Raw genomic sequence first — 19,492 nt, 5'->3', positions numbered from 1 at the left:
CTGAATCCTGTTTGAGGTTTTGGAATTAACTGATTCTCCTTTACCCACGCCTGAAGTTCTTGGAGTATATAAAAGATACTCACTTGAGCTTCAACGTCTGTTAAGGCTATTGGTCTGTAATTACGTGTGCATGTGGGACTACCACTCTTATATATAGAGTTAAGTATACCCCCTCTCCATGAGGACAGGATGGCATTAGAGCTAAGAATCCTATAGAAAAGGGGTGTAAAATATCTAGCACAGAAATTAACATATTGCTTGTACAAGGCATTCAGAAGTCAATAGCCTAGGTGTGGTCTCATTCTTCAGTTTCTTTAAAACCTGCACCAGCAACTTTACATCTGTTAGTGGTTCTTCAGGTTTGACAAGAATATTAAAATGTTGTGAAATTTGCAGGATCGTTTGGATAATGGAGATATTTGAACTTTGAGTATACTGTGAGTGCAAGTGGATGTCTACTGCACACAGTTGAGGTTGAGGATGCCCCCTGTTGATATCATCCTTTGGTATCCTCACATTACTTGTTTTCGAGCTGTTCCCACTGGTAGTTTCATTATCTAAGAGTGAGTACATGGCGTGAATGTAGGCCACCCAGGCGCCCTCGGAAATACCCACATTTTGATGACGGTTTTGTCCCATGACCAGCTTATTTATCTCACCCCAAAATTACACTTGTAGGATGCTTACTATACTGTAAGAGAGTATTCCATATTCCATCCTGATAATCCCTTTTTGCTGGACATATTGCTTTTTTGTGGATGTTTCTTAACTGCTGCAATGGTGACTGTCAGTCAGTCAGTCAAGATACTTTTATTCGATAAATTAATATCATAAAAAGGCACAATACAATTATACAAAAGAATATTTACACAACATACACCATAGACAATAGTACATTTCATTAAAAAATATATATAGTGGCATAAATATTATATAAAAACAGTGATAACAGCTAGGCTAGCCTCTATTACTTAGCATATCTTCATAGGTGTCATAGTACGAAAAAGTAAGATAAAAATCATCCGAAGCCAGGTTAGCTAAAATAGATAATGCACTGGCTCTCCGGTTCCTGATCCGTACGGCAGCTACAAAAAAGCTTGCAACGGAGAATACTATGCGATGAGTATTTAAAAGTTGAAGGTACAGGAGGGCTGGCCTAACCTGTATGAACCCGGCCTCCCTCAGAATAGGCAACAGAAACTTCTTCCTAATATCACAGTAATAATCGCAGAACATAATGAAATGTAAAGTGTCCTGCGTCGAGAAGTCATTACATCTACAGGGACTCGCCTTATCTGGAGTACTCCAGTTGTGAAAGAGGCCAAGTGAAAAATGAATCAAGTTAAAACGAAATATAATTAAAAGATGCCGATGATAGGGGCGGTTCACTATGGTGAGATGGAATTCAGGTCCAGGGGAGCTAACTATAGCATAATTCCCCCTTCAGTTGATTTCCTGATTTCTACCTCCTCTCTCTCTAGGGATAACAAATTCATCATAGCATTTTTTGTCTGTGAAACGTCCATTTTTGTTATCATCTCTGGGGATAGCAAAAGCTCGGGATGCCCTATTTTCTACAGGCTAGTTTTAATATAAGCGAGCCAAAGTATCCTTCTAACATTTTCTAGCATTAGACAATCTTTGAGTATACTATGATTCAGGGAGATTTCTTGTTTGAGCCATGTCTTCAACCAGCACGTTAATGGGGCTGTTTTTATCAAATCCATTACGTATCCCACCCCTAACTCAGTATGGAGCGAATAAGTGGGGGTGGACTGGGGAACTGTTAAGACTGATCTCAAAAATGTGTTTTCAGTCACCTGAATTCTGTCTTGAGGGGAATAACCCCAAATCGGGCAGCCATACGTGGCAACCGCAAGACATTTGGCTTTGTATACTTTAATTATTGCCTCTACAGGTCTGGCCCCCAGCTTTTTTACAAAACCCAACAGAGCTGATGTCGTTCTAGCGAACGCGATACTTCTACTATTGCATTGCGGGGCCCAGCTTCCTCTTTCATTAAATAATACCCCCAGGTAAGGGAAAGTAGGCACACTCTTAATTACCTCATCCCCACAAGGTTTTGGCTCTACTTTTCCTGGAGCACTTCCCTGCCAGCATTACATGGGACTTTTTGGTGTTTATGTTTAAGTCCAGGGACTCCATAAAACTCCCAAATGCATCTAACAGTCTGTGTAGGCCTACACCCGTTCGTGCCAGAAGGACGGCGTCGTCAGCGTACCGGAGAACTGGTATGACCAGATCTCCTATGCGTGGTATGTCCTGTGATGCCACCCCTAAGGCTGGCTCCAGGGCGTTGATGTATAAAGTAAAAAGAAGGGGGGCCAAGATACACCCTTGTCTGACCCCCCTTTCTGATCTAAAATGATTAGTGCAGCGCCCCTCATTTGTGGCCCTCACTGAGGCTAAAAGACCAGAATGAAGGTCAGCTAAAAAATATACTAGGGACGGGTCAAAGACCATTTTAATAAAATCTGCCATAACTTTGACCTGTTAACCAGGTCAAAGGCAGAGGAAAGGTCCATAAACCCCATATACAATGATCCCTCCTTTGCTTTAGTATACTTATCAATTAATAGCTGGAGATTGAGGCATTGGTAAAGTGTGCCCCTTTTTGCTCTAAATCCATATTGAGCGTTGGACAGGACCCCTCTGTCTTCCAACCACTCCGTCAGTTTATGTAGGATGACCCGACCCAAGATTTTTACAGAGGAATCTATCAGGAAAATCGGTCTATAGCAGGAAGGATCCTGCCTATCTCCCTTTTTAAAGACCGGGACAATTATGGATTTGAACCAGGAGGCTGGGAAGCTATTTGTGGCCAAAACATTAAATACATTTGTGAGAATTTTTGACCACAGTTTTTAGGCCACCATGAATAAGTCAGCGGGGACTCTATCAGGGCCCGGGGCCTTGTTCTTAGTCATCTCCCCATGCGCCCTTTCAACCTCAGCGACCTCAAATACCACCGGGGGAACTACGCTCTCAGGAAGGGTAGGATCTGTGCCATTCTCCTTGTTTGGCAAGCTATATATTTTCTCAAAGTGGGCTATCCAGTCGTCATCTGGTATATTACAGTTGAGTGGTGAGTTCATTTCATTCGCGAACAGGGGTTGGTTTATCGTCACCCAAAATTTCCCACTGTCTCTCAGGACCTCAGGTGATGAAAATTTAGACCATGCTTCCTCCTTTAGTTCCAGTTTTCTAGTATTTATTGCTTTTTTGTAAGCTGTCTGACTATTAGCCCCCTATCTTTGGGGCTAGCCTTTAAGGCTTTAAGGAGGGCGGCATGTGCCTTACTACAGCTGTTATTGAACCACCTTTTTCAGTTATTTGTATTCCGAATTCTCCCTCTGTAAGCCTTGATTTATATTAGTACAGATGGTGTCAAAGGCGGCAATCATCTGAGGGCCCTGCGTGTTGTTATTTAGGTATATATCAACCTCCACCTCGGACTTAGACAGGACTTCCTGCAGGAAGGTTTCGGGAACTACTTTGGCCCATTTTAATCTTCTTCCCTGGTCTGTCGGGGTCACATCCTTCCCTCCCTTGTGAGATACTTCCTTAAAACCCAAGTGGTCCCCTATCGCCATCTCAAGTATCACAGGATTGTGGTCACTAAAGGCAGAGATCACAGTCCTCTACCCTAAAACCCTAGATAAAATAAAAGATGTTAGAAAAATATAATCAATAATTGTATCTGCGTCTTTCCCCTTAAACGTCGGGGCCCTACAGCCACCCTCCCCACATCCTGACTCATATAGGTTCCAGGTGGCCAAAAAAAATTCCAATTCCTCACCCTGTTTAGAGTGTTCAAAATGAGTAGGGACAGAGTATATAGGCCCCTCGTAACCCGTACTTACACAAGGTTGATTACAGGGATGAGTATTGAAGTCCCCCATCAGTATAATCTCAAAAGTATTTAAATCTTGACTATATACAGACAAAAACTTTTCTAATGAAACTAAGTTATTATATTGATTGTCATAAGAATTATAAAAATTAATAAATAACATTTTGTGGGTATCAGATACTGTCAATTCCACTATTAGACAATTATGACAGCCTGAGTCAAGTTGTATTAGCGAGCCCTTTAGCTCCAAGGTAAACAAACTAATTAAACCCCCCTTGGCCCTGCCCATATTGCTGCGTTTTGCCGGAATACAAAAGTGGCTATAATCATCCAGAGAAAAACTGTTTTGTGACTCCCAAGTCTCTTGAAGAGCTATTATATCATACGTTTTTAGCAACCCCTCTCAGTTATCATTACCCACTTTTGCTCTTATTCCTGCTACGTTCCAGCTCACAATACTACATTTAGGAACTTGGATCCGACTTGGTGGCTCCAATTCATCATTTAGTCAGTCGTTCTCCTCCATATCGGATAGTGGGGAGAAACTGTTGGTCAATGGTAAGCCCGTATCCATCAGGGTTTCAGAGGTCAGTTGCAGAATCCGAACTACTGGAGCTGTCTGCGGGTGGTATACCACATTCTGATGTGAGACAGGTGATTTACTGTGACCTACATTTGCATGCCATAACCTTTTGGGCGGGGGAGGATAAAAATAACCCAGTGGGAGTGGACTAATGCCAGAATTCCATAATTCAGATCCGTCCCAAAGTAGACGATCCGCAATGTTTGGTTTATTAAAGTTTATGACAATACCGTCCCCTTCAATACGTTTCTGACATGGGTCAACCCACCCCACTCTTCTGACCATGCTTATGCTATCTGCTATATCTGTGTCCCCTGTGGAGTAATGATTACACCAGCTTCTGGTTTTCCTCAAAAGTTCCTGAGTGCTTTCATCGATGTTCAGCCCCAATGGTGGAGCCCCTGTTAGTACTGCCACCAAGGGGACCGCTTCAGGTGGGAGGTGTAGCTTTGCATGACAGTAAGTGGGTATAGACCTATTTACTATCTGATTCAATTCAGGCAGTTTTTGTTTATTTACTTTTACTCGTGCCTTACCCAAGGAAGGGAGAACCCTCGGGGTTACGTCTGGGGCTACATTAGCGTCAGATACATTTGTACTGGGTTGGGTATTGCTAAAACTAGCATTGGCCATAGACATATTTTGCCCTCTTTAGTTACAGACGGTTGCTGGGAAACAGTCACCAAGCCAAACAACCCCCGATACTCTTGTACAAAAGCTTCTAAAGCGTCACATCTCTTAAGTAACCCCGCAACACAAATGTTCAATGTATCCACAATGTCCTTGCCGATGCTTGTCAGGACCGGCTCTAGATGTGAACTAATTATTCCTTCAATCTTTTACTGAGTCTGCCTACTATAACATCCTCCCAGTCAGTCGGTTGATTGTTCCCATGTTTAGTCTTTCTCTGGCACTTCTTTGTGGGTCTACCCCTCTTTGCCTGTAGCGCAGATGTACTAGGAATGTCCCTCATGAGGGGGCAATAATGCCTGGCTGTCCACGTTAGGCTCAGGTACTGTGGGGTGGAGGGGCTTAATCCAGCGGGGGGTACTAGTTGTGAGGGTAAAGTGTCTTGGTTTACTCCTTCCAAGGCCAGTTCAGCCCCTCAGCCACCGAGGGTGGAATGCCCATCTCTTTTTCCGCATTCGCAATTTCTTTTCTAATAAACCCCACAGCTGATGTCAGGTATGAAATTATAGTGTCAGCTTTTTTTGGCACTTTAGCTTTCTGACCTCCTTGTCCCCCATTGCATAACTGTTTTCTCTTACCCATACTGAAGTTTTCAGCCCGGCCTCCTCCGACCCCGGACGGCCACAGACGGCCCGCCCTTTGCCCGGGCTTAGCACGGCACAGACCTGCGCGCGGTCCCGCAACACGGTGGCTGAGTTCCTTTTTGTGCGCCTCCTGGCGCTGGAAATGCGTGTGTCAGCGGCTCCCGCCGCTAGGTTGTCTGGGATCTGTAGTCCCGATGCCCCTGGGCCCCCCTCCTCACTGCGACCGCTGGTTGGCAAATGAGGTGCGGTGGCGGGAGGGGAGACAGGAGACAGCTGGTCAGTCAGGTAAGGCGGCAGGAAAGGCTCAAAAATGCCCCCGAAGCAGTGTGGTCCCCCCAATGGTGACTGGTCAAACACAGTGCTATTTTTAGCACTCTGGGTTAGCTTTATTCCTTCTCTATTAATGTCTCTTTTTTTCAGGCACTGACTTGTCTACCAGATCTTATCTGACTTTGGGGGGTGAAAAAAGACAGGATTATCATGCTGGTTGGAGTTGATCATTGGGCGGGTGGAAATGCGATGAGTAAGTTCCTTCTTAACTGCTCCCATGAATGATACCCTTCTTCTGTCATGTTATTTATGCCCTAATTAGTATGAGCTAGGATATATACCAGGGCCATGATTAGCTCTGTGTCCATATCTCTCCATTTAAGGTTTTTTTCAGTTTTAACAGTAAGGAAATGAACTGCAAGTTGGTAATTGGTAGACCGTAGATTTCTGGTAGGGGAATAATCAGAGATTGGGAGATCAAAGAGCCAAAAACGCCCTATGAGCTATACAGAGGGATTTGAGTGTAACCCTTTGGGCCACTGGGAGCCAATGAAGGGACAGAAGAGCTTGCCACACTGACTCATGTCTAGGAATATTATAGAGCAGCCGAGCAGCCAAATTCTGTACAACCTGCAATTTCCTAACTACAGATTTTAGGGCTCCTAAATACAGGGAATTTCTGCAGTCCAGGCAAGATAAAGTCAATGCTTGGACTACTATTCTTTTAGAAGATGGGGGGAGCAGATGAAGAGTTTTCCTGAGAGTCCTGAGGATGCCATAACATATTGCAGCTAGTTTTGTAGCTTGGATTTCCATGGGCAATGATTTGTCTAACCAGAAGCCTAGGCTTCTTATGGCCGACTTGGGAGAAGGAGGAGTACCTATCCCAGGTCCAATTGAGGGTTCAGGGAGTTCCCAAGAATCATAAGTTCCATCTTTTCCCCGTTTAATTTCAGGGCAGAGTTGTTCATCCAATTGGCCACAGCCTCTAAACAGGGGCCTATGGCCGGGGAGCAGGCATCCTGCTTGTGAGAAAGGGCAAAAATTAGTTGTCTGCGATCTGCGATGAAATTATAGAAATCCCAAATGGCAGAATGATATCAGCCAGAGGATACACATATAAATTGAACAGCATAGGACTTAATGAAGGACCCTGGGAAACTCCACTGTTCAATGAGAAGATATATGCAGTACAACAACTCTCAAAGACCTGAAAGGTCCTGTTACCAGCCGCGGTCCAAGCAGGTAACAGCAGTGGGGCAGTGGGGCCAGGTAAGAGGGGTATTTCGAGGGACTATGACGAGGGAAACATAAATAAATAAATAATTTTCCCTTTGCATTGTCCCTCGAAATCCCCCCTTACCCGGTCCCACCGCTGTTACCTGCGAGGACAGCAGCTGCCTGTTACTAAGAAAGAATTGAAGCCAGGTGAGGGCACAGCTCGTAACTCCCATGTTACGAATTCTCTCAATAAGAATGTCATGACTGACAGTATCAAATGCTACACTAAGATCGAGGAGTACCATGGCAACTGATCCTCCTTGATCCAGAAGCATTTTAGCCTCCTCGACAACTACCAGGAATGTAGTTTCTTTACTGTGTTTCTGTCTAAACCCAATCTGGGTAAGGTGGAGAATGCTGTGAGCCTCTAAATATTCTGAGAGGTGCTTATTAACATGACTCTACAGGACTTTTCTTAGTCTCAGTCGCTGGCATCAGTTGACGGGACATCAATTCTATTTTAAGAGCTTGAGGGAAATTGTCACTTTTAGGTCGAGGGTCAATTTAAAATGACCTGACCAGGGGAAATGATTCGATGTCAATTAGGGTGTAATCAGTAATTGAGGGAGACCGACTGCTGAGGGAAGTTGTTACTCCTAGCTTATCTTCTTTGAAGTTACTGTTCAGTATTTTTAAGCCTTAATTTTCGAACTTTTGGTGAACTTTAAGAGGTTAACTCATCTTGTGATTAGTCATGAAAATTTATGATTTGCCATTACTGTTTGTTTTTTTACTTTGGTGCGAGCTGGAGAGGCTTGGATTTATGGAATGTGGGGATTGTCTGATATTGAAATCACCCAAAACTATTAGGTGTGAGCTTTGATATAATTTTGGGAGTGTCTTGATTAAAGTCAACAAGGTTGAGATCCCCTAATCCTTGTCTGGATGAATGTATACATTTAAGAGGGCGGGGCTTTGGATTGTCTTTGCTAACCTTTGACCTCTAGCGTAGTGGCCTGCAGCCACTCAACCCTCAGGTCAATATTTTCCTGTGATCATTTATATTTTATTGAAATAAAGGTGGAGAGGTCCCCTCTCGGGTGACCATAGCATAAGGCCCTCACTGCAGGAATATAATGTACCGTATACCCAATTATTGGGGTAGGTTAGAGACTTCAGGTCTTTTGTAATAAAATAATATCAAATGTATGTAGCTAGTCCATTGTATCTTCATCCACTGGCATTTTGCCAAATCCATGTAGGTTCCAGGAGTGGATGTTGATATAATAATTCTCAAGAGGAGCTTGCTGTACATCAGGACCATCTAAGATCTAAGGCTTACGGTAGCCAGGGCCATTCTTGCGTCAGAATCTCATTGTTTCCTCATTTTAAGCAGTACCTGAATACTTGTTGGTCCCTTAAAATATTTCCTGATGTGTTGGGAAAACCTGTTTGCAAAGATTTTCTATTAGGGGCCTGTGATAAAGAAGAAAAACTCACCTCAGACCTCTGGAGCCTCATTCACATCTGCGCATGAACTCTTGTAGGTTCTGCAGTGTGGAAAACCCAAAGATATTGAGCTGCTTGTCAGGAATCCTAAATTCAACCTAGAGTCCAAAGTCTTGGAGATACACGCAGTTTGGGTCAGTTGCTAAGGATCCATCCAGGTAGGATCACATTTCTTGAACTTGGTCATCAACAGCAGAGGTGTAGAGAGGAGTAGGATGAAATGTCAGGCACCATCCTCAGAGAAGAGAAACATAACTATAAAATAACTGCAGGCAAAGATAGCAAATGCTGTGCGGTATGTCCATTCATCTAGAGCGGAAGGCATTTACTTGGACATCCCATTAATCTGAAGCTAGCAGATCTGACTGCACATTGTACTTTTTTTTTCTTCTATATTTTAAAATTAATTTTACAACAGATTCATTATCGTCAGATACAATGTGCTGTATATCCATTCTACCAAAACAGTGTGCAAATACTTCATACCCGACTTTGTTGCTCATCATCTTTCTTCGTAAAATTACGATTGTGGGGGCATATTATCAATAAACGGCAATAAATATTACAAAGCGAGCTTAGCGCTTTTTTATTTATCGCCGTCTATCGTTGGAATTTATCAACGCGTATCACCAAGGAGATAAAAATTCCAGCGATAGCGGCTTTATCGAGGGGATATCGCTGGAAATCCAGCGAAATTACTACATAGATGGCGAAAACATTGTTAATAGGCCAAGGTGCACTTAGCCCCATGATCCACCTGCCATAGGATAACTAGGGTAATTAAGCATTTTATTAAACCTTAGTTTTTGGCGAAAACAGCTAAACTAACGCCTGGTAAAATGCTGTGGGCCGCCTTGTAAATATTGCGATGTCTACTTAGCGATATTTTATATGTCCTGTGTGAGGTACGCCCAGTGACGCCCACTTTGGCTCTCATTAGAGATGCAAAGGGAGGCGTCGCTAAAGCATGTTAGCACTGCCTTGTAAATAGGGCGAAAAGATTATCTCCGCTTTTTTGGCTTTTAAAGCCAAAAAAGCGGAGATACGGTCCTTGATAATATGCCCCTTGGAGAGTTAATCGTTGGGTTTCTAACCACCTCTTCCTCACCTGGTTCCCTGAGGAGAAGGATCCCAGTCCTCCTCTCTCCAATCTCGTCACACATTGTTCTTTTTTCATTGTCTTATGTTCCTCATTTTTATCGAAGGAAATAAGACATATAAGGAGCTATCTAACTCACAGCCATTACAGAAGAGCGATATAAGTAGCTTATTATATTGAATTTATTTTCATTCAAATACCTTTTTGCCGTCAGGTTTGTCCACTAAGAAGACTTCGCTCCATATCTGAATGCCTGTGGTCTCTCTTTCTGAGCCTCCCCTCCACGAGAAGCCAGTTAGTGGCTCGTTATAGTCGCCCAGCCAATCGACAGGTTCCTAAAAATGTAAACACAGCTGAGCATTACTTTATCTCACAAATGTATTCAATAATCTGCCACAATATGAAAACTACCAACTTTAATGACCATTTACTAACTAGACCTTCCAAAACAATGTCAATCTCCTCAAATTGCCATTTGTCACTGCAGATTTACCTCCTAATAGTGATGTGAGTTAACCTCTGTCCCTGAATGTAGCTTGAGTATCCAAGTGCTTTATACAAGGATAAAGGATTGCCTTTAGCAAAGCAAAGGCCATGCAGAGGCTGCTGCTTCTAATGCTATAGTTATGGCTCAGTGAACACCGCCCAGGATGCACCTCTGGGCTAAGTGAAGATGGATGAAAGATCTACAAAGAATAGGCAAGCAGCAGCAATGAGGGTGGGAATCATTTCAACTGGAGCTAGACTGACAACACTAAAATCAACCTTGGCAAGCAAGATGTGTGGATATACAAAGCTAGTAAGTAGGAGTGCTGTGCAAGCAGACATTGACAGGGGTTAGAATGAATATATTCCAAAACGATTTTTAAGCAGCCTTGAAGGTGCAACAGGAAGAACGAAAAATATTTTTTTAGGAGTAATGTCCACATATACCCCATTCTTTAAAAAAACTGAAATGAAATCAGCCTTTAGTGGGTGATGAAGAGTATAGTGCCAGATTGTTTTCTGAAAATACGCAGCATTCATGCTATTTTGCAAACATGCTTTCTTTGAGAAAAATCCTCAATCCAATTTTGCAATCCAGATTTCAAAATAAATTATTTGAGCCACATTTTCTAAATTCATGTTAACAGCATTTTTCTTACAGCAACTTTGACACAATAAACCAAAGTGGCATTGCAACTTGAAATTTGTACTATTTGAATTTGAAGTGTCCAATTCCGCCTTTCAAAATACATCAATGGGAGTACCTCTCATCCATTTAACAATGGCAATTAATTTAACCTGGTTATGGCAGAAAACCTGAACCAGGGGTGTCTTAAAAATGCATTCCTCCACCTTTCTGAGAAAGGAAAACATGCCCATACCCTACTTTTGAACGTATTTCAAATCCTACCTCTTTAAACAAAATATGGAAGTCACATGTTTTAAATGGGAAGCTCATGCATACTGCTTTTGTACTAAAACCCTTCCAGAAATTTACACATGCCTTGCAAAGTTTTTTTCCATGAGTAGGTATGACTTACTCCAAGAAATTCAGGAGTGAATCTGAATGACATGACACCTACTCATAATATATTTATGAATACTAACAGTCCAGCTACTGCACTGGGCTGCAATCACAGGCCCAAGTCAAGTATTTTGTCCATCTATGTTAAAGACGCCTCGTGAGGCAACTCAACTGAATTAACTCAGGTATTTACAAAAAAGGTAGAGTGCAGGAAGAGGCAGAGTCTCCTCATTACGGACTAATCCGGCCCTCACGTTTGAGACTGCCAACTGTGGTACTTTCTGTACTGTTAGTAGAGCTAATTGTACAAAAGTAAACACCATATGAACTGGTCACTGAGAAGGAGGTAAAGGTTTGGACACACTCCTCAGTGCATGAGTTGGCCGCTAAGAGGTTAAATGCCCCCTTACTAGTTCCAAACAAGGTAGACTTCCTGCTTCCTTGATTGAGTGATTCACCTTACAAGAAAAAGGTTAAAAGTGTGTATCAGTGTATAGAGCAACCAGTAAAAGTAATCTGACACCCAATATTTCTAAATTTCACCGCAACAGCCAGCAGCACACAAAATTGAGATGGATGTTCTAGGCAGTTTCATTTTATGACCCAACTGCAAATTGGGTGATTTTTTTTTTTTACCAAGAACTGCATCCCAGGGTGGGTGCTCAAATGAAGTATAGCTGTAGCACATGACCTGTAAATTCTGTCATAATTAAGCAATGAGGGACATGATTGGATCAAGCACAACCAATAATAGCACAAGTAGGGAGCAGTGCACTTGGAGACCTACCGTTTTGTACATATATCTCAGCATGAAGTCCATCAGGAATGATTTCCCTTTCCGAAATGCCCCGGCCACAGACACTGCCACCACTTCATTGTCTCTAACAGGCTCTGACAGAAGAATCCGATTTAACGCCGACTCATCCAATTCAAAGGAGTGGTCATCGTTAACAACCAGAACTTGGACCGGTCTAGCGTTTCTCTCAGTGTCCTCCTCTTCTGAGCTCCAGTCATAATTCCTGTCTGAAAATCCACCTAAGAAACAGCAAAGAACTAGAATTAAACCCCCTGGATGTGTGATAATACCATTTTAATAATTGATGTACTCCAGCCTAGCAGGGCTTCCAGAAAGACAGCATTTCCTAAACCATGCTGCACATTAGTAAAACATATCAGTGGTACATGCCATGTCTATTCTATGTCTCCTTTGGAAGCTATCAAAATACCACACCAAATGCTCTTTTGCAAGGCTACAGTAAGTGCTTGGAGCAAGTGGTGGACATCTACTATTTAGAATGAATTAATGACTAGCGGCTGAGCCAGCGCAAAGCGAGATAACAAATATTGTGTCAATAGCAATGCTGAATTTGTCCCAGGTGTTAACACATAATGGTGATACGTGTTATACTGTGTTCACCTTCTGAGTGCTGCCAGGCAATGATTGTGTGTTAGGAGACAGTAAACAAGAAAACATTAAAGTCAACAACAATTCCAGTACAGCAAACATGGAATAAAATATGTTCTAACATGAATTGGCTAGATGGAGGGATTGCGAAGAAATTGATCTTTTGGAAAATAGACAAATAATCAGTAGATAGAAACATTTCATTAATAACCAATGGTCATTTTTTTAATGTATTTTAATATTTGGGTTCCCTTAGACTGAGCTACTGATGGGTATATATATATATGGATGAACACATGACTGCTCATATATGCACAAAAAATGCTTACAAACCAGCAAGAAAGGTTTGGTGACCCTTGCTTTGTTAGTATTCAGGTATGTACTGAGTGCAGAACACATTTTTCATAGGACCCAATACAAACACAACATATAATAAAGCTTTTGTTTCATTCTCATTTTTCTATCTGTCCACTTGCTATACAATATTCATGTTGTGAGAGCATTTGACGCTACTTTGTTTTTGACTTAAGCCATTTTATGCTTTGCCTTTCAGAGAGGGATTTGCAGCGCCGGGACACTCCTTTGGAGTAGCCGTTGCGCTATAAAAGTCCCATTTTAACATAACATAACATAACAGTTAGATATCAATGTTTCCTCCATATATCTATGAATCATAAAGAGGGCGATCTCCTTGTAAATATATTGTATTGCAATAAGATTATTCTAACAAACTGTATATATCCCATAATACTGCATTTGAAAACGTCATCTCTCCAGACCTAGTGACATTATAAATGAGAGCAGGTATGTTTGACTACACTAATTTGTTAAATTATCTATGGAATGGAAGGGTGGGCTGTCTGAAGGTGATAGGAAACAGCTTCCTCACACATCCAGAAAATGCTTGATTAATCTTGTTTTGAATAAGTTAAACATTAGGTGGTAAAACTTATTCACAGTAAATTGTCCAAAATGTATCGGTTATGTCATGGAGTCATGGGGTGTTTTTGTAACTGGATTTGTTATCTCTAATCGGTTGCATACAGGACTCCTACATACCCATGCCCAAGCAAGGTAGCTCATGACATAGGCAAGAGTGGGTATCCTCCTCATGAGACATTTGGAGTAACCTTATATTTTAGAAGGCACTGCTCATTGGTTATTTTCCTGTGAGGATGATTACTTATTAATGCTAGTCGAAGGAAGCCAAGTATTCCCTCATCTATCGGACACGAGAAGTGTGGCTCAATGATTAGAGTGGCAGACCCTGATGCAGAGGTCTAGCCCGGGACCAGGGTTCAATTCCCCGACTCAGCGGGTCTTGGGCTCAAAATTTCACGGAACTGATAATTCTCGCCTCGGTGCCTATTCCAATCATGGAGTCCCACTCTGCAACTCTGGGCAATAGCTTGCTTAATCTCCACAACGGCCCCCACAACGCTAAGGATGCCAGGCCCCCACCTTGGTGGTGCCCAGGAGTGGAGGCCTCACAGGGAAAGCCAGGATGGGTTCCACAGCGGTACTCGTACAAGCGCCTTGAGACCCTTGCGGGTGAGTAGTGCGCTATACAAGTATCAATTTACATTACTTGGGTTATTAAGGTGGAAATAAATGGGGGAACTGTAGGAAATATGTCATACTGCGATCATCCACACCTGTTGATTTCCCTTCTGCATCCTTATAATGCATCCGCTATGTCCTATACAGTTTAGTTAACCCTAACGCACAAGACTCTGTTAAGTGTAGTTTACAGAAACATGCCCTGGAAAAAAAATAATCCAGATTTACTGAAGCGAAAGTGATATCCTGAATAGAAGATATTTTTAAATAATATTTTTTTAAATCTGTTAATTCTAGATACCACTATGCTATTTTCTCTAAACCTTCAAGCCATACACTTTACTACTATTTTGCATGATTGTCAAAATGACAGTTTTTGCTGAAATGTTCTATGCTCGCAATTAGGCAAGTACCCCTTCCTGATGCCTTTCTCACGCCTCGCTACTTATTGCAATTATTTTTTATACAGATTATACCAAAATTGTACCTTGCAATTATAATTTTGAACTACAAGTTTCTCGCCATTTAATTCAAAGTACTTTTATAATCATACATTTTGATTTCTCAACCTAGATTTCATTTTTCACAACAGGTTATTTTCTTCTGTTCCACGCAGTATTTTCAAGTTAATAAATAGTGGTACACCAGTAATAACTGAAGATTTGAGAAGATGTGTTTCTCAAGGTGGCATCCGAACCTCTAAGGTAAAGAGATAGTTTCTAGATAGTGGCATCTCCCAATGTGTAGGCAAGAGATGTCTCTTTAAATTCTCCTGTATCCACCACAAAGACAGTGGGGCATCCCAAAGATGAGGAAATAGTGGCTCCTTGCTCTCACTACTACAGTATTGCATTATATATACATAGTAATTTCAAATGAAATGTCTTGATGCTATCAGCACCATGTCTCAAGCCAAACCAATGTCTAGAAAGAAACACGCTCTTGCTCTGTTGCAAAGGGTTATTGTCCTTCCAGCAAAGATGATAATCATTTGGGACCTGCACATGATGTACAAATGGCCTACAAATGTAGCTCCCAAGAATAAATGGAGATGCTTACACTTAAAATAAGTGCATAAACAATAAAATAACAAAGGCTTTAGGATAATACATGTAACTTGAAATAGCTGCTTCATGTTGTCTAGGTTGAATCAGTGGAAGTAAATATTGACTGCGATTTGTTACCTGTTTAGCTAGAAACCACAACTAACCCAGACCCACAACTAAACCTTATCAGTGTTGAAGCAACATTGAGTACTTCCAGCAGTAACTGGATTGATTAGATACCTAAATTAAGTATATTCGCACAATCTAACTTTAGCTCAAAATATTTGATTGACCAATAAATTGGAAGTTTATTTGGCACTAAAGCTATATCAGTATAAACTTGAATTTCTTCTAATTTGCCCTGCCAGTTGATTGCTACCTGTGCAATGTTGGTCAGACCAACTCCCCCCTTTGAGTATCTCACCACTCCTGTAAAGGCCAAATTATGGTACAGTCTTATCAGATACTGCAAATCCACACGCCAACTTAAACAAGGAAGTCTCAAATCAATGTCACCTTTTAGAGAAGTTTAAACCTCTCATTTTAGGGGAGACAGTACAGAAAAAACTCTGCTGTTGCCCAACCTAAGGCATTTCAGAAGCATTAAGAACAAGTGTACACTCTGCCCCTTGTCACAGGATCCAAGATATTTCATCACATCAGTCATCTTCTAATGTAATTTCTTTGGATTCTCAGTGATACTCAAATACATTTCATCATAATCGGGGATTTGTATAGTCCACAAATCCCTCAAAGAAGCATCTTAGTACTGAACAAAAGCCTGGAACATAAAGAAGATGAAACTGAGAAGTTGCATCATTTGTCTTAACTGAGGAAGAAATTGTAGATCTGGTAAGCGGAGGGAGGAAGTTCTGTTAGGAGGAGCACGCAGAGTAAAAGTGCAACCTCCATGGGTGATATTTCAAACTGAGGAATTATCAGTAAGCCCTTGACTTCCAAACTGTGGGGACATGTGAAAGGGTTTCTATAAATAGTTCATAGAAACTCAATAAATAGCTTCATGGATCACAGTGAGAACTTTCATGGAGATTCTGGCCTGGATCAGAAGTCAGTGAAGTCTCCTAAACACTGAAGGGAAGAATGTTCTCCGGGGACATTCACTACTGCTCTTGCTGCAGCATTTTGAACGACATGCAGCTTTTTAATATGTTTTTATGCCACTGATTAGGAAAGAATTGCCACAATTGAAATTTACTCCAATGCTGATGTGAGCTCCAAAGGCCGTATGGCCTTTGAAGAAAATAATAACCGAGAAGTCTCACAAAGTTCAAATGTGGGTTTTATTCATTCAGAGAGTGCCCAAACGCCATGTCCAACTTCCCTCAGCCTCTCACCCAACATTCTATTGCACACTCCCTGGAGTTCTAAAAGAGAACCTTTGTCCTATCAATTCAGGGAGGTCGGAACAAACCATTGAAACAATTAACATGGAGAGTAAGCCAATAAAAGTGTACTTACAACCAAGGTGGGAGATTACAATACATCTCCCTTATCGAAACAAAGTAAACCAAGGAGAAACATAAGATACAATAAATACATTGTCCTTGAATTTACAATATACCTTGCTACAGCTGTGTACAATCAAAAGAGAACAAGAGGGTGAAACAGGAGAAGCACTAAAGATATAGCTTAATTTATTACAAAGTCTTTGTGCCAATTAGGAGACCATACTTTTCTTCTACTATGTTTGGCATCACTAGTTATGGGCTGATCATTAACATCTGGGACCCTCTTGTAGTGTTTGTCTTGTACAAAGTGTGGAACCAATCTATCCATACTCCACATGCATCCATCTGCCATTACTACCACATTTTTCCTAGCTCCTTTTTTTTCTCGGGACCATAGTATTGGTTGTACTTGTTCTGGTTTGTATTAGGTTTCTTTATTAGGACCCATTGTCCAACCATCAATTAACATTGTTTAATACCCCATCTGTTATCATAGTCTTCTTTGTATCTATTTTGATGCAAACAAATCTTCTCTCTGGCCTTTTGTCTATTCCATTTGAAAGAGTTATTTTCAAACAGCCAATTAGGAGTTAGTTTGGAACCCTGCGTGTGACCGCTCAGTAAACAGAATGGGGAATAACCTGTCACACTGTTAGGCGTGATGTGATAAGACCATAGCATATCTTTAGTTGACTGAATTATTGGCTTAGAAGAAACCATGGCCAATTGCAAAGCATCTTTGATCATTCTGTTACAACGCTGCACTAAACTATTTGCACTGGGGCAATATAGGGGACTAGAAGTATGCCCGATGGCCAGACGAGCTAGAAATTCCTTAATTTCTTCTGACACTAATTGAACTCCAATGTCTGTAATGAGGGTGTGTTGAATACCTTCATTGTTGAACACTTCGGACAAAAAACACATAATAGTTTCCGTGTCAACCTTATTAGCAAATTTGACTGTAATCCATTTAGAGAAGTAATCAACTAAAACTAAAATGAATCTCTCATGCAAACCAGAAATTTGTAAAAGGCCCAATTATATCAAGACCTAGCTTACCCCTGACTTTAATTGGAATTTCCACAGGTTCTAGCTGTGCTTTCCTTGTGCTTTTAGACTTGTCACTCAGACAACAAGCATGACACTCTTTCACTAACTATCATGGTATCCATAAATGGGAACCAACATCCGAACGAAGTTTGCTTTTAGAAAGGTTCCTACCTAAATGGCCCTCATGAGCTAGCTCACAAATGCGCCCTATTCCTTTTTTTGGGGGGGATAACCATATCCAATTCAAAAATATTGTTCTCTTCTATGGACATTTCTTCTCTCACATTCCAATATGGTTGTATCTCCACAAGAAGGTCTCCACATCTCTTTGGCCACCCCTTCGTAATTTTTTCTCTGACCAATTTTAAGAATACATCCTCTGACATGTGGTTTTCCCAATCCCTTTTAAAATAGCAGGAATGGCAACTTGCAACACAACAATATCTTGTTCATCATCTTCCTTCTGCTTACCAATAGAAAGACTAGAGAGAAAGTCAGCCACATGGAGCTGATTCACAGAACTAACTTATGACAAAATCCTAAACGGTGTGCCTTTCTTCTATAGATCTCAAATTGGTTGTACCATATCGGAATAATTACTGATAGATTTCAACATGCATGAGACTAAGCCGAAAAATTATTTGATTTCCTCTTTATTAGTGGGAACAGGGGGTTTATTGACCGATTCAATCACGTCTGTCTTAGGTTTTATCCCTTCACTAGAAAGGGTATGGCCTATAAAATTTAAAAAACTAAGGGCCCGATGTAGGTAAACGCGATTTTCCGATTTCAAAATACCGAGGCGGGACGAATCGGTATTGTGAAATCGGAAAACGAGATGTAGGGAAAAAAAACCGAATGAATACCGATTCGGTCGGCATCGGTAATGAGATTCGGTACGTTCCGATTCTGCTCGGTCCGAATCGGAAAGTACCGAATCGGCCAACAACGATTCGGAAATCACCGAATCGGCTACCACCGAATCGGATATTCCCGATTCGGCGAATACCGATTCGGTAAAAGCCGATTCGGTAAAATCCGATTCGGCAATCATAGACCCATGGCGAAAAAGCCCATAGGAATGCATTGAATGAACCGATTCGGCTTTTACCGAATCGGATAATACCGAATCGGATTTTACCGAATCGGATATTACCGAATCGGTAAAAGCCGATTCGGCAATAGGCGATTCAGCCAATGAGGTGGCTCCCCCTCCCCCACCCAAACAGGGAGTGGCAACCCTGGCAGGTGCAGCCAATTAAGAAGTTTCTGGAAGTTTCTGGAAAGCCTGCCTGAGCCCAACACACACAGTTAGCAGCAGTGGGAGAAGGAGGTTGCCAACTGAACAGGAGAAAATGGCAGATCAGTCAGGAAGCCAGAAGTCCTCCCAGAAGAGGAAGCCCAAGTTCACCACCACCGAACTTCAGGTGCTGGTTGAGGAGGTGGTGAGGGTGCACCGCCAGCTGTTTGGCAAGCTGTCCCTCAACGTGCCAGACAGCACCAAGAGGAGAATCTGGGCCGACATCGCCCAGAAGGTGAATGCTGCGGGTGTCACCCCCAGGTCCATAGAGGAACTGAAAAAAAGGTTTTACGACATCCGCAGCCTCACGAAGAGGAAG

General features: G+C 41.8%; 1 protein-coding gene across 3 annotated transcripts in view; it reads right to left on the bottom strand.

Annotated features, from left to right (window-relative positions):
- ATL1 (atlastin GTPase 1) overlaps nt 1-19,492 on the bottom strand; it is a 311,830-nt gene that overhangs the window by 165,584 nt on the left and 126,754 nt on the right. For all 3 annotated transcript variants that reach the window (XM_086937304.1, XM_086937301.1, XM_086937300.1), the window contains exons 2-3: nt 12,128-12,375; nt 10,031-10,165 (exon numbers count right to left, since the gene is read on the bottom strand). In XM_086937304.1, coding sequence (XP_086793430.1) covers nt 10,031-10,165; nt 12,128-12,375 — 383 coding nt within the window. The remainder of the gene's footprint in view (nt 1-10,030; nt 10,166-12,127; nt 12,376-19,492) is intronic.

The sequence above is a fragment of the Lissotriton vulgaris genome, chromosome 9 (assembly GCF_964263255.1).
Source record: "Lissotriton vulgaris chromosome 9, aLisVul1.2, whole genome shotgun sequence".
Lineage (NCBI taxonomy): Eukaryota > Metazoa > Chordata > Amphibia > Caudata > Salamandridae > Lissotriton > Lissotriton vulgaris.
Note: the sequence above shows the minus strand (reverse complement) of the source record. Positions and strands in the feature narration are given on the sequence as shown.